Genomic DNA, 14,267 nt, shown 5'->3' with positions numbered 1-14,267 from the left:
TCTCTGTGTTGGGAACCAAACCTGCAAGCAAATGGCATGGGAGAAAAAAAAAGTGTAGCACTGCACAGAAATTGCCACATTGGTGCTTGTGGAACTGTTTTTGTGTTTACTCATCTCCTTTGAACTTCTCATGCGTGGGATTATTCTCTTTGGGGCCTGGAAGGGTTTAAGGCATTTGTTTTCCACTGATGAAAAAGTGGTGGCGGTGAAACCAGAGTTTGGATGCCTGTAATTGAGAAGGATTTTAGAAACAACAGGGAAGAGAAGCCAAACTTACATATCCTTGTGCAATCCTTGCTGCCCGTTGTTTTAGTACTGTTTGTTCTATGGAGAAATGCTACTCCCATGGTGACTGGTTGCCTTGTCTCATGCTAAAAATCTTGGCACTTTAGGGAAGACTCTAGCTTGAAGAGTTCTTTGAAAGAGGGTATGAAAGTCAGGGTGCTCTGCCAGTCCTTGTCTGGCTTTATCTTTCTCTTTGGAGATCTTTCTTACCCCATTTCAAGAACATCTGTGGGGCAACACCAACTCAGATTTTCTACCTGGTCCGGTTTTTGATTGCACCACAGAAGCTGCAGCTTTAGGAACTTTGGCGACATAAAGTTTTGGGTCCTACTGTTATAAACACCCAGACTGAAAACTTCCTCTGAAGTTACAGTTTTAGATATTCTGTGAAGTCAGCAAGAATTTTTCAGTCATCTGCCAAAAAGTAAGCATTTTCCCCCTCTCCTGTAAATTTTGTGCTTTCTTTTTCTTTTACAAAGAATAAATTTGCTTTCATCTTCTGACTGTTGCCAGCAATCTGATGTGAACATCTTTTCAAATTCCAGAGGATGGCTTTCCTCTTTTATCTATAAAAATTCTCTGTAAAATTGATAACTGTTCTAGAGAGGTAAAAGTGGTCATTTTGTCTCTGCAAAATCATTGCTTTCCATTTTTTACATATCTCTCTGGAATGGGTGCTTATAGCCCAGAAAGCCAACTGCATCCTGGGCTGCATCCAAAACAGTGTGGCCAGCAGGGCAAGAGAGGGGACTCTGCTTTGCTCTGCTCTGCTCTGGTGAGACCCCATCTCAAGTGTTGCATCCAGCATTGGGGTCCCCAGCACAGGAAGGACATGAACCTGTTGGAGCGAGCTCCAAAGAGCCAAAATGAAATCAGCTCAGTTGGTTGGAGCATGGTGCTAATGAGGCTAAGGTTGTGACTTTGATCCAAGTGTGCATCACGCCCATAAGAGTTGGACTTAGTGATCCTTGGTGGTCCTTTCCAACTCAGTATATTCTGTGATTCTGTGATTATCCTCTCTGTCCAGGAAAAGATGAGATAATTTGGTTTGCTTAGCCTGAAAAACAGAGAGTTCTGGCATGACCTTATAGCACCTTCCAGTAGCTGAAGGGAGCCTATGAGAAAGATGGAAAGAGACTTTTGACAAGGGCATGTGACAGGACAAATGGGAATGTCCTCAAACTGAAAGAGTAGGTTTCGATTAGATATTAGTAAGAAATTCTTTGCTGGTGGTGACTGACTGGCACAGGTTGCCCAGAGAAGCTGTGGATGACCCATCCATGGCAGTATGCAAAGTCAGGCTGGATGGGACTCTGGGCAGCCTGGTCTAGTGGAAGGTTCACTGCCCATGGCATGAGGGCTGGAACAAATCTCTAAGGTCCTTTCCAGCCCAAGCCATTCTATGATTCATGAGATACATAGATAGATAGATAGATAGATAGATAGATAGATAGATAGATAGATAGACCTCTGTAAAATTATATATTGCACTACCTTGGGCACCGAAAACATCATTCAAAAAAAGTTTTCATCAGGAAGTAAAACATTTCTACAAAATATTCATAATGAGGCATTGTGATCTGCCTTAAGAACAGATCCCTGGCTGGATGGGGAATGCCCAGGCACAGGTGTTCTCGCTCCCTCCTGTCCCTCTCACCCCCAATCCCACCAGTACCACCAGTCCCACTACTCGCACCAGTTCCCCCAGTTTCCCCAGCCCCTCCAGTCCCCCCAGTCCCACCAATCCCCCCAGTCCCCCCAGTTCCCCCACTCCCGGCTCCCGCGGGGCCGGGGCGGTGCTGCCGGCGGCCGGCAGGTGGCGCTGCCCAGCAGAGCGCGGGGCGCGCCCGGTCGCGGTCACGGCGCTGAAATGGATCGGCTTTCACTTCCGTTGCTTAAACACTCGTGATTGTGTCATTCTAGAAGAGTTTTCTGATGTTTCCACCATTTACTAGTAGAAATTAAAAAAAAAAAATAGTTTAAAAGGCATTTCGCACACTATGTACGTAGGATGCCATGAGAAGCCACCTGCCTGTGCCCTTCCGCATTTAACTTCACCAAAAACTGAACTATCTTCCTTTAAAATATATAATATAAATATTTGACACCGCATAAGCTAGAAGAAAGAGGCCAGTGCCAGTAGAATGAATAAATTTAGCTTGTTACCCTTACTCTGTGCCTGGCTCTGTGAACAAAGATGTCAAAAAGAATAACATCAATTCCACTGATCTTCTGTCCAACAAGTGTATCTTGCAGAAGAACTGCGTTCACTTGACAATCACGTGGGCAATTCTCAGTGACTGGTTCCTGTAGTAGTTGCTGTCAAAACCAGAATTCTTAGTTCACCAATGCACTTGTTCCATTGTATGGCCTTTGTCACAACCAATGATGATTGTTATTCACATATGGTTTTTTCCATTTGATTAAACTAAATGTATGTCCAAGACCACACAAGTCTGTAATAGATTTAGAAATTTGTTTGAAGACTCATTTGGTCTTCATAAGCTTGATTTCTTTAAAATCATATGGGAAATGAGAAATGCTGTGAGTTGTATTTCTTTCTTGAGTATTAAATGTTAACAGTTTTTAAAATAAGAAATTTTTCCCCCTTAGTTGAGTGCAATATTTTAAGAAAATCTAAAATATTTCAATAATTCCTTCCATGCTTTTTTAATGATGATTTTTGTTTTAACTCTCTGAAGGATTTCCAATGTGCTGCTCTGCAATGTGACAGACCGGGTGTCCTTTTGGTTTGTGGTCACAGATTCTTCCAAAAATGTGACAACTGTTCCTGGAAATGAGGTAGAGGCAGCCATCAGGTACAGTCACTGCTTTTGCAGTGTTTTCTTCCATGTTTACTGAGGATGTTTTCTCTCTCTGGGCCTTGTATGAATGAGCACTTTGCCTCTTTAAGGGTGAACTAATCCAAGTTGCTAAAACACTGAGGGTCAGTACTCTTTAATGAATGTGAGATTAGAGGATGTTTAACAGTCCCACAGAATGCAAAGAATGTTAGCCTTGGCATTATAACTTTGGAAATAGTCTTTGTTGATGCTGGAGACTCAGAAGAAGTCTAGTCCCTTTCTAGAGCCCTACCTGTGATGTGCTGTCCAGTGTGTGGCACACGTGCTGTCATCCAGCTGCTGCATTTCCCAGTGAGACAGCCTTGTTCCTCAGGTGATGGAAGGGCACACTTTCCAGGTGGGATTAATATAATTTAGTTTTCACTGCATGCTATAGGCACATCTACACCTGGGCTAATGACAGCAGGCTCCCTTTTAGGTCTTCTCATTAACAGTTCATCTGACTTAATTTAAAAGTCAGCTTTCACATGAGGAGAGCTCGTGTGAACTCCTCATGAACAGAGCTGGCTGTGTCCCAGCTTGGCTTAAGCAATCTTATGCTCACATTCTTTTCATACCAGCTCGTCCTAGAATGCCAGTCAATATCACAGTTGAGCATTGCTTGTACAAAGTACAGTGCACTACAAATCACTTTGCCTTCTACTATCACGTTCTGTAGCAAGTAAAAGGAAGAATGTGGAGCTGACAAGGGAAAAAGAAAAGGTGGGATAATCTGTCTTCAGTGGTCCAAAAAAACCTGCACCAGGGTTTTATAAGGATGAGTTCCTCAAGCAGCATAATGCACATGTATTTCTCAAGCATGGAGTGGAAAATGGATCTCTTTGTTTTCAGGCATTCTGTGTTCTGTCTTGAAAATTCATGTTATCTCTGTGGAGGTGTAATGCCTAATTCCTGATGAATGAGTATGCGTTCTTTTGGAAAGATTAATTTAAGCTTATGAGCAGATTAAACTGTTTCCTACAGAGACACCAAACAATAGCTTTATAGCATTAGCGGAGGAAGCAGATTATTTATTCACTGAAGCTCTCTGTAAGAGTGCTGGAATGCGGGGGTTTTGCATTTCTGTTATTCTTTGATACATTCAGTAGCATAAGCTGATTTATTTAAGTCTTTTATGTGCCCCGTTTGGCACAGAAATTGGATGCTGTTATTGTTTGGTTTTTAAATGTTGTCTGTCTCCTGATAAAGAATATGCTATTTATGAAAAGTTTTAATTCCTACCTAATTTAAAAACAAGAAATAAAATGGTCTATAAAACTACAATGCTTTTTGTTCAATTGCTTCTGATTGCAGGCTTCCACACAAAATCTTTATTATAATTCTTCATGCTAGGGTAGCACATAACACTAGTCATGGACTAGAATACTGTTGTATGAGATTCCTACAAACTAAGAATAAAGAGGAAGGTAAACCATGTCAGAGCTCTGTATGATACTCAAGATTTTGCAGAAATACACACAAGATACAGTTATGCATATACAAACATGAAATGCACTTGTAGCTGCCTGCATGTATTTCAGCACATAATTATGAAACTCAAGCCATTTGATAAGGGTACACAATGCTTATTTCAGCCATTCACAATGACCCTTTCATATCAGTAAGAAAATCTTTTCTAAATGGCAGACAGCTTATGGAATTATGAGTCTTAAAACATGCCATGGCTTTCAGTCCTGCCCAGGAATGCTGACTTTCCATTAAGGCTAAGAACTTCCTGTTTAAAGGACAGCCAAACATGATTTCCAAGAAGAGAAATTTGTTAAATCTTACTGTATTTCCCATAGATCTTTTCTTAGGAAACACTTGCTATGTGGTAAATAAATTGAATTGTATACAAAAAAGTGCTGCATTAATTCATACAATTGCTATCAGGAAGAGTATCTCAAGACCAATATATGGAATCCATTTGCTTAAAATTTTTTAACATTTTGAAAAACTAGTGAAAGATACTTCTAAAGCCTCTTAAGCCCGCTTAGATTTAGATCCAGATATATCTTACAGGCAATGAAACGCTTACAGGCAGTGAAAATGAGTGAAGATATCCACTAAAGGATAGCAGTTGTACTACTTCCATAAAAAAGCATAGTTCTCAGACTTCCAGTTTCTCATGTGGAAATGGAAAAAATGTAGAAAGTACAAGTCCCTTTAGTTGCATCCTGCAGGGAAGAAGTACGTATTGACAATAAATGTGGATTCTTCCAGACCAAATTGTATCCTGTGCCTCATTGATCTAAGAAAATCTACAGCAGCAGGGGTAGATGTAGCAGCCCATAACATGCAGGATGGTTCAGTTTGAGGGACTAGGGGGCGACTGTAAGTAAATCCTGCAAGCATTGAAGGGTAGATCTGCCACGCCTCTGCTGATCTTGAATGCTGCATGAGCAAGGCAACAGAGTCAGCCTTACAGCTTACAACCTGCTATGTCTTCAGGACATGGTTCAAACCAGAAATAAATAATAATACCATACTTCAGGCCTCATCTGTATTCCCCAGTTTTTCAGATAAATGCATACAGAAGTCTGGTGTTCGAAGTGTTCTCAATGTGTGAGTATCTATGGATTACTGAGGTCTCTGGTATAGCCAAGGTCTGTGTAATCCTGCCAACATCATAGAATCACAGAATCATAAAATCATAGAGTCACAGAATCATTTAGGTTGGAAAAGACCTCTAGGATCGTGAAGTTCGACCTTGGACTGAACCACCACTGTGTCAAGCAGACCATGGCACTAAGAGCCATGTACAGTTGTGTCTTGGACACCTGCATGGATGGTGACTCCACCACTCCCTGGGCAGCCTTTTCCAATGCTTAACCACCCTTTCAGTGAAGAAAATTCTTCCTTGTTGTCCAACCTGAACCTCCCCTGGTGCTGTTTGAGGCTATGTCCTCTTGTCCTGTTGCCTAAGAGAAGAGGTTGGTCCCCAGTTATGGTAGACAACATCCTTTTCTTCATCATGCTGGATGACATTCAGCCCTGCCTAACTTGCAGCACATTCTTGAAAAATCCTTTTACTTTCTACAACCTTTTTAACTTATAAAATATCTTTATAAAGAGTTGTTATGTTTTTCTGGTTTTGTTTTTTTTTTTTTTTTTTTCTGAAGGATGAACCGGAACAGAATCAACAATGCCTTCCTCCTGAGTGACAAAACACTGCAGTTCCTGAAGATAACCTCAACCTTATCACCTCCTGTTGAACCCTCTACACCTGTCTGGCTTATTGTATTTGGTGTTGTTCTTTGTCTCATTGTGGCTGGGATTGTTTTCCTCATTGTTTCAGGGATTCAGAAACACAAGAAGTAAGCAGCCTAGCCTTTCTTCTGTTTTAATGGAATACTGGTTAGTTAGGTCAGCTGAGCTCGTTTTGTGTTTCAGAGCAGCCTCAGACAGATTAATGCTGTGCATCCTTCCCTAGCCAGGTAAAGATAACCCATCTCTCCTTTTCTGAGGAAAAGCCTTAAAATTTTTAACTGTAAAGTATAGGTGCCTTAATAATTTTAGGATGTAATGAGGAAAAGGAGGGTGCAAGAATGTGATCCTGTAGGCCACCTAACTAGAGATGAGCTTTAAAAAGACAATTGATGTCATCATTCATGTGAAAGTTTGTTGTGGCACGGGTGAGTCTCCCCTCACAGACCACCCACATAGCTACCAAGAGGGGGATGGCCAACAGTGACTGTGTCCCTTCCAGGGCAGTAGTGTCAAAAGCTGGTAGGGCTAAAAAAACTGTGCTGCTGCAGCTTGAGAAGACTCAGTAGAGCACATAGTAATGATTAATGTCTGACTGAAAAGGGTCTGCTCACTGGAACAGAGCAGGGTTTCCCTTACCATTCATGACCTGCTGAGCCCAAAATACCCAGCCCATAAGTTCATGGGCAGATCTCCTCATGAGCTTAGGAGTTTTTCTGGTGGTAGGGTAGGAGAGAGATACTCTCTTTTCCTCTCTGTTTCTGCCCTGGTGGCGCTGGTGAAAAAGAGAAGAGTATTCACGCTTCCCTAATGTGAGCATGGGAGAGCAACACAGAGAGCAGGTGGGGTTTTGATCCTTCCATCTCTGCTGGCTCTGAGTTGAGCATAAGGAATAGAAATTTCTCAGTTGAGTTGAGATTCTGCCATAGAAGTTCAGCTTCTACCATGCTTTTGGCTGCCGCAGAGTTTAGGTTTACATAAAATTATGACTTCAGCAATAGATTCATACAGGAATAGCAGAAGAACTGAAAAGGGTAAATTCCTGCTGATAATCAGATAATATCAAAATTATTGACTGTATAATGGATTGTATCCCCAAATATATCAGAACAAGGAATTAATATATGAAAAGTGGTATGTTGCAGAGACAACTCCTTTCTGCCTTTTTGTTATCTTGAAGAATGTTAAAAGACCTCAGAAGAACAACACTTGTGAAGTTTAAGTGCTTCTCATAGAGAACCTTTAGTAGTGTAGTCAGAATCCCTTCAGTTATTTTTTGCAATTAGAGGAGTCGCATGAATTTCCAAAACCCCTTTCTGTTTTCAAAAAACCCCCACAAAATTCAGCAAACAAGAGATGAAATGCTGTTGGGGAAAGAGTCTGGGAAGGCATTTGGAATCTGTGGTAGTTAAAGCCCTATCACAGCCATGTTGTCTGGACTGAATTATTTCATGCCCTAAATATGGGTAACCTTTTTCTGTAAAACTGAATGATGTTGTTACCTGAAGCCCACACCTGCCCTCTGTGCCATCATGGCTCTGTTTCTTTATAGTGTCTAACTTAAAAGGGGGTCTTTAAACATTTCACATAGCTATAATATAAATAAACTATGATAAATAGCTGTGATTTTTCTAGCTAAAATAATCACTTGTGCTTCATATCATGCTGAAAGACAAGATCTCCCCCTGTGTTTTCAAAATAACTCATCTGAGCTTGAGCAGTTCCCCTCAATATGGTGTAAACTGCATGCTCTTATCATCATACTGCTATTAAAATGTCTTGTTGCTGCCTGCCTGTGCTCACTTGGCACCCTCTCTGTCTCATGCTCTTGTCCTTTTAGTTGCTATGCTTTTTTCGTTTCTCCCTCTGTTTCCCTACTCTACCATTACATATAACCTTTCCTCAGATCAGGTTCATCTGTGGCTGAACTGTAACCATCCTGTCACATCCATAACATCTGCAGGCGGGGGCAGGGAAGTGAGAGAGGGTAAACCAAGCATATATTTCTTCTACCTGCTGTTGCAAGGACTGGAGAGGTAAAAGCGATGGTCTGGGCCATTTGGCTTCTTGGGAAAAAAAAAGCCAGACATCAGAGAAAAGGATTTCAAAAGCACTGGTCTCTGTCAGGCACCAAAGTAAGTGACCAGGTTTTCAAAGACTTCAGCATGTTCAGTAATTAATTTTCTTATAAGTCTGTCCAGAGCTTACATAATGGGAACCCACTTACCTAGTATGCTGTGTTGGAACTCTGGTCCCAAGGATGGTATTGCCTTCTCATAAATCTGGCATTTTGTCTTTAAAGGCCTTTAAAGTACCATTTAAATACCTTAGTTCAGATAAGACCAAAAGCACGTGCTCCAGGCTGTCCGTGCTCAGGGTGTCAGGGAAGGGGAGTTGGCCTACAAAGGAGTTTCAGTGTTGAATTAGACTTCTGCATCACTTATTGAACTGAGGGATTTGCTGAATTCAGTGCCTACAGTGAGCTGGATCAGACACAGTGTCTCCCAGCCTTGTACTTGTTCTCCTGTCCTTGCAGCAATAGGACACCTCCCCCCACAGCAACAGATTTGCCACATGGGCAGAGCAGGATCATCCTGTACAGTCCGTCCTGAACTCGCCCAAAGTCTCCCCTTATCCCCCAAAATCCCATCTGCAGCAGGGGCCATAAACATTTGCCTTGGGAAGAGTGAAAACAGAGTAACTACACAGTCTTTCCCTGCATTAGTTCTCCCAGGAATTAATTTGCAGCTGTGGGCCTTACTGCACTGGATTTGGTCTTCTTGTATTGGGTAACTCACAATGTTTTCTCTTCCCTTAACTTTTTGAGTCACTCCTTGGATTCATGGAAATTTTTAGCTTCTCTGAATTCCTCTGGTAATGAGTTTCACACATCTACTACTCTTCTCATTTCTTTTGAACCTCCTTCTTAGTAACTTTTATGTTCTGTTCCCACAGCTTAGTATTAGAGAACACTCCTTTTTATCAATGTAAGAGCAGCCAGAGGTCAGAGGCTTCCGCTACTACACCCCAAGTTTATTTTAATGAGTCTGTAATGACAGGAATCTCCCAAAGGCCAATAAAGTTTTATTATTGTTAATATCTCTGTCATTAGTGGTTACAGTGAGTCAGATTTTTACAGTTGTCCTGAGTCAGATTGTTACAGTGCATGTTGTGAGATAGGAGGAAGCAGTGCAGCTGACCTTTGAGTTTCTTGTCCTCTGAAACCGCTGATGCTGCAGGCCATAAAGTACAGCAGGTTTTTCAACTATGAACTAGTTTTTCTCAAGGTCAGAATATACCTGGAATTAAAGGAACATCATGACCTGTTGACTGATACTTATTACATCTTCTCATGATCGTATTTTAGATGATTTTTTAGGTTTTTTTTTTAATGTAGATAGTTTTATTCAATCACTATTAAATATGTTTTTGGGACAACTGGAGTCTGGAAAAGTGAACGCCATGCAGTTGTTTGATCTGGAAAGCAAAAGCATAAAATACTGGGTAGGAAGGTTGCTGCTAGTGAAGTTGGAAGAAAAAAAATGCATATGTGCAGCATTGAGATTACCTAAGAAAATGGTCATGAATGTCCTGAAGAAGGTAATCATGGATGTGGGGGCACCCAAGTCTCCACATTTGGAGGCTATAATTAGTCTAAGACTGATCTGTTTCTAAAAAATATGTTTTATTTTGTACTGATTATGGGGTGAGATCTATGACATACGTTGCTGGGTCAGACCTACATGCTTAGTGTAGACCTTCCTGAGGCAAAAAAACCCAAACAGATTTAGAGATTTTTTTTCAAATTTTGTTTTGCCCCAGCTTTTCTTTTGCACCTTCTAGTCATGTTGCAGAATAAGAAGGTGAAATAATATTTAAAACATATTTACAACATGTCTACTTCAGGTTTTCTGGTCTCCAATTCTGAGCTCAAACTGCTAAACTAGGGCTTCCAATCTGTGGGTCCCCCAGCTATTTACTACAGCAAGGATGTACACCAGATTGTGCCTTTAGGAGCATAACCTATGATAAACTTCTAACTAAATATGCAGTTTTCTTTCTGTGGAATCATGGTGGAGTGCTACAGGTCAACAGAATAAGATGATCTTTTCTTTCTTGTTTCTAGAAAGAATAAAGATTCAACAGAGAGAGAAAATTTAGAAGAGAAAGTTGAAGTGACACTAGAAAATGGGATTCCTTGTGAAGCACTGGATTTAAAAGCAGGCCACATTAATGGAGTCTTTGCCGCAGATGATGAACGGTTCACATCCCTATGAAATGCTGCCACTGTGCTCTGGTGGTTTTCTGAAAGACTCCTGTGCCTGCCTTTTCTCATCACTACTCCTGAATGTCAAACATGAAGACAAGAAAAATGTCCTTTCACGTAATTTCCCTTGAGAGAACATTTTGCTGATAACACATACACTCGAACCTCCATTACAGTTCTTTTTTTCATGAGCAATGCAAATAAGAAGGCCTCAGATAATATCCAGAGAAGATTTCCAGAAGATGTGTGGCAGAACAGGTTTGAAACCTGCTTTGTGCTAGGCATCTCATTTTTAATGATTATGTAAATATGTCCATTGTTTGTTTTTCCCTGACATAAATGTAAAATTGCATTATTCCTGAATGTCACTGGGGAGATCATCCATCATTATCAACTCTTGATGGGTTTTCTTTCAAGCCATATGCAAAAGTTTCTCTGTAAAATTACTTCTATTTACTGCTATGTAGTATGCCTTTGGATGGAACAGTCATCAGTGTATGAAAATTTTCATTTATTGAGAAACAAAAAAGCTTTCACAGCCTCTGTAAGACAAGGTCAGAATACATGGATCACCTATAGCTCTGGGGCTAGAAAAAAATCTGGTACTAGAAGTGTTTTTTACTTAAGTCTCAAAGTTACTGATTATGTGAGCTGGAAATTAAGAGTTTTAAAACTCTGAAATTTGTTGAAATTAAAAGTTTTAACAAAGGGCAGATTTTCCACAAACGCAGTCAGTGTTTAGTGGCTCAGCTCTCATTAAATCATAGAATCACAGGCCAGCCTGGGTTGGAAGGGATCTTAAGATCATCTGGTTCCAATTTCCCTGTCATGTGCAGGGACACTTTCCACTAGACCAAGGTGCAGCTCAAAGCCCCATCCAGTCCAGCCTTGAACACTTTCAGGGATGGGGCATCCACAGCTTCTCTGGGCACTCTGTTCCAGCACTCTGTTCCAGTGCCTCAACAACCTCACAGTAAAGGTTTTTTTCCAAATACCTAATCTAAACCTTCACTCTTTCAGTTTGAAGCCATTCCCCCTTGTCCTGTCACTACATGCCCTTGTAAATAGTCTTTCACATCTCTCTGGAAAAGTCTTGCTTACAGTTTTTAATAATAAATCTAGAGTAGATTTCCAACACAGCCAGCCTGGGGTCAGATGAACCTTCATGTTCATGTGATAGGTGGATAACTTTTGAAAGGATTCAAGGTGTGAAACACCAACTGCTGGGGTTGGTGCACCTGACCTGGATAAGTGTTAAAATTCTGGCTGTCTTCAGAAGCACTGGTCCACAGAAAAGGGGAGTTTTTATGTGTGGGTAACTGTAAAAACAGAATGGAAATGTGTTGAAGCAAAATACGATATCTGCAGTCACCAAGCATTTGCCCACATCACTGGAGGCAGGATTTGACCATTAGCTATCCTGTTTCCAGTGTCATGTTTAGAGGCAAAAATAGAAAACCTTTTTGCTTATTAGGATTATTTAATCAGACTCCACACCAACAGGAACAGACTTACACAGAGTAAAAGCTGCTCAGGACCATCCAGTGTCCTGAAGGATACAAAGGTTTTTTGTTTCCCAGTGTGGAAATCCTCCAGCCTTTTGGCTGTATTGAGCACCTTTAACTTGTCTCAGTATTGGCTCTTAGGACCAGTGTCAGCAGAAAGGGAGGAATGGGAAGGAGAAGGGAAAGCAGCAGGGTGAAAGGGGAAAGGTGAGCAGGGGAAGCCCAAGGCCAGGGGAGGCAGGGGAGAAGGAAGGCTAAATACAAAAATAAACTGTGGAACCCACTAATCATTTGCGTCATGTGGTCTCATTTGTCACAGTTGTCTTTGATGTCCTGCTGGGGGGTCCCTCTGAGCAAGGACTGCATCATCTCTGTGTCCCAGTGTGTGCTGCTCCATTCTGAAAAGGATTAATAAAGTCGGTTATTAGTGATAATACCTCAGTGCTTCAAAATTACCATCCACAACATGTGGATGCATTTCTCACAAATGTCAAAGATGAAGCTTGCCAGTGTTGGAGGGGAAATATAGAGTACACTATTATTATTACTGCCTCAGTCTTTGCTCCAAGGTCTCTCATGCAGGCAAAGTTTTATTGAGGCAATTCAGATCCCATAATTTCTAAACCTTCACGCTTTTCCCATTATTTGCATGACAGATAGCTACACCTCAGTGTGACCACAATGGATTGCGTGACTGGAGCACCTCTGCAAGAACCTGTGAAAGATTTTGGTGAGAACAGCTTAGTGGTGCAAGAGCAACCTCAAGCTACAGATTAAGAATTGCTGTTATCCTGTATCATTCTATATGATACTGAAATGTAGTTCTCTTGAGATGAAAAAGAGCCAGGATTATCTGAACACACTTCTCAATGCCTGAGTGAAGGTTCAGCTCAGCCCATGGCAATGGCCACCAATTTGAAAACAGATTGAAATCCTCTAAACAAGACATTATGCAATGTGGACTGACTGTGGTGGTAAGTATTTAATCAGTGTCTTCCTTACAGCTCACCTTTTAGCTACATAATTACTCTATAGCAGTTTAGCTTAATTTTCTGCTAATGATGATATGAGAATCACTCAGAGCATACATCTACTGTGCCTCTCTGCTGACAGAAAATGGCTTGAGAGAAGCAAATGATACATGAGCAGCCATAAACCACATTTAGCAGCACTTTGAAGTCAGAGTAGGTGTTAGCTCTTTCACTGAAAGAGGTACCACAAATGAGGTTAATCAAGGTCACAGTGCTACAGAAGAAATAAATCTCTTTTCTGGTCTGTGCAGTAGGATCATATTAGAAAACAAAGAACACTTTGATTTGGTACAGCCTGTCCTCCAGAGCCTGCAAATGGTACAACAACAATTTATATCCCTTGAGGATCTGGCCCAGATGTTTTATGTAACTTCCACTTTTTTTTTTTTTTTTTCTCTAAACCACCTGCATCCAACCCCTGATAATAAAGAGGAAAGTGAGTAACAAGCTATATAGAGTATATGGTGAACTGCTTCCTAAAACAATGAGTTGATTCTGCTTTCAGTTACATTTGTACTGTGCCAATGAATTTTGAAAAAGGTACATGGTGTGCCTGAGACTGAACTGTTTCATTTTCAAGAGCTGTGTTTGAGAAAAGAGAGGAGAGAGGAAAATTCAATTAAATGAAGCAATAAACCCAGAGAAGCTCTGTTTGAAGAAAATCTGCAACGTTTATCAGTAGCTCCACATGCTCGGCAAGTCGACATTTCAGAAAGGACATTTACAGTTCTGTTCAGCTTACTTGAGAGAGTTCATTGATGTCTACACTAGAATGAGAACAAATCATGCACGAGTAAGTTGTTTTCACTGTCAGTCATTAGCTACGCATTTGGAATGCTGAAGAATGTCGGTATAAAGAGTCTGTCTGTGGTACTCAGCCCTAAACATCTCTATCAGCCCACCTTGCAGCCTGGTACTCCCAACTGGACCCGGTATTCCCCCAGGGCTCTGCCAGTGCTGAGGAGCCTTCAGAGATGAGCTCACAGGCCTTATGCACACTATATGCTCCTGTTTGTCTGTCCAGGTACAACATTTGCTTCTGTCATACTGATCTTCATGGAGAACTCTTTCCTGGCTGAGCCTTCATAAAGTAGTACCTTTATTCTACATGTAGAGGGAAGTCAGTCCA

General features: G+C 41.1%; 1 protein-coding gene across 2 annotated transcripts in view; it reads left to right on the top strand.

Annotated features, from left to right (window-relative positions):
- The window catches only part of CLTRN (collectrin, amino acid transport regulator), a 28,882-nt gene extending 16,488 nt beyond the window's left edge, over positions 1 to 12,394 (top strand). For both annotated transcript variants that reach the window (XM_066176873.1, XM_066176874.1), the window contains exons 4-6: positions 2,988 to 3,104; positions 6,251 to 6,445; positions 10,462 to 12,394. In XM_066176873.1, coding sequence (XP_066032970.1) covers positions 2,988 to 3,104; positions 6,251 to 6,445; positions 10,462 to 10,612 — 463 coding nt within the window. In that variant the 3' untranslated portion in view covers positions 10,613 to 12,394. The remainder of the gene's footprint in view (positions 1 to 2,987; positions 3,105 to 6,250; positions 6,446 to 10,461) is intronic.
- The last annotated feature ends 1,873 nt before the right edge of the window (positions 12,395 to 14,267 follow it).

This window comes from Chamaea fasciata, unplaced genomic scaffold, assembly GCF_029207755.1.
Source record: "Chamaea fasciata isolate MVZ Bird 193981 ecotype frontalis unplaced genomic scaffold, bChaFas1.0.hap1 SCAF_2, whole genome shotgun sequence".
Classification (NCBI taxonomy): domain Eukaryota; kingdom Metazoa; phylum Chordata; class Aves; order Passeriformes; family Sylviidae; genus Chamaea; species Chamaea fasciata.
The sequence above is the reverse complement of the archived record's forward strand: the minus strand, read 5'-3'. Positions and strand labels throughout refer to the sequence as shown.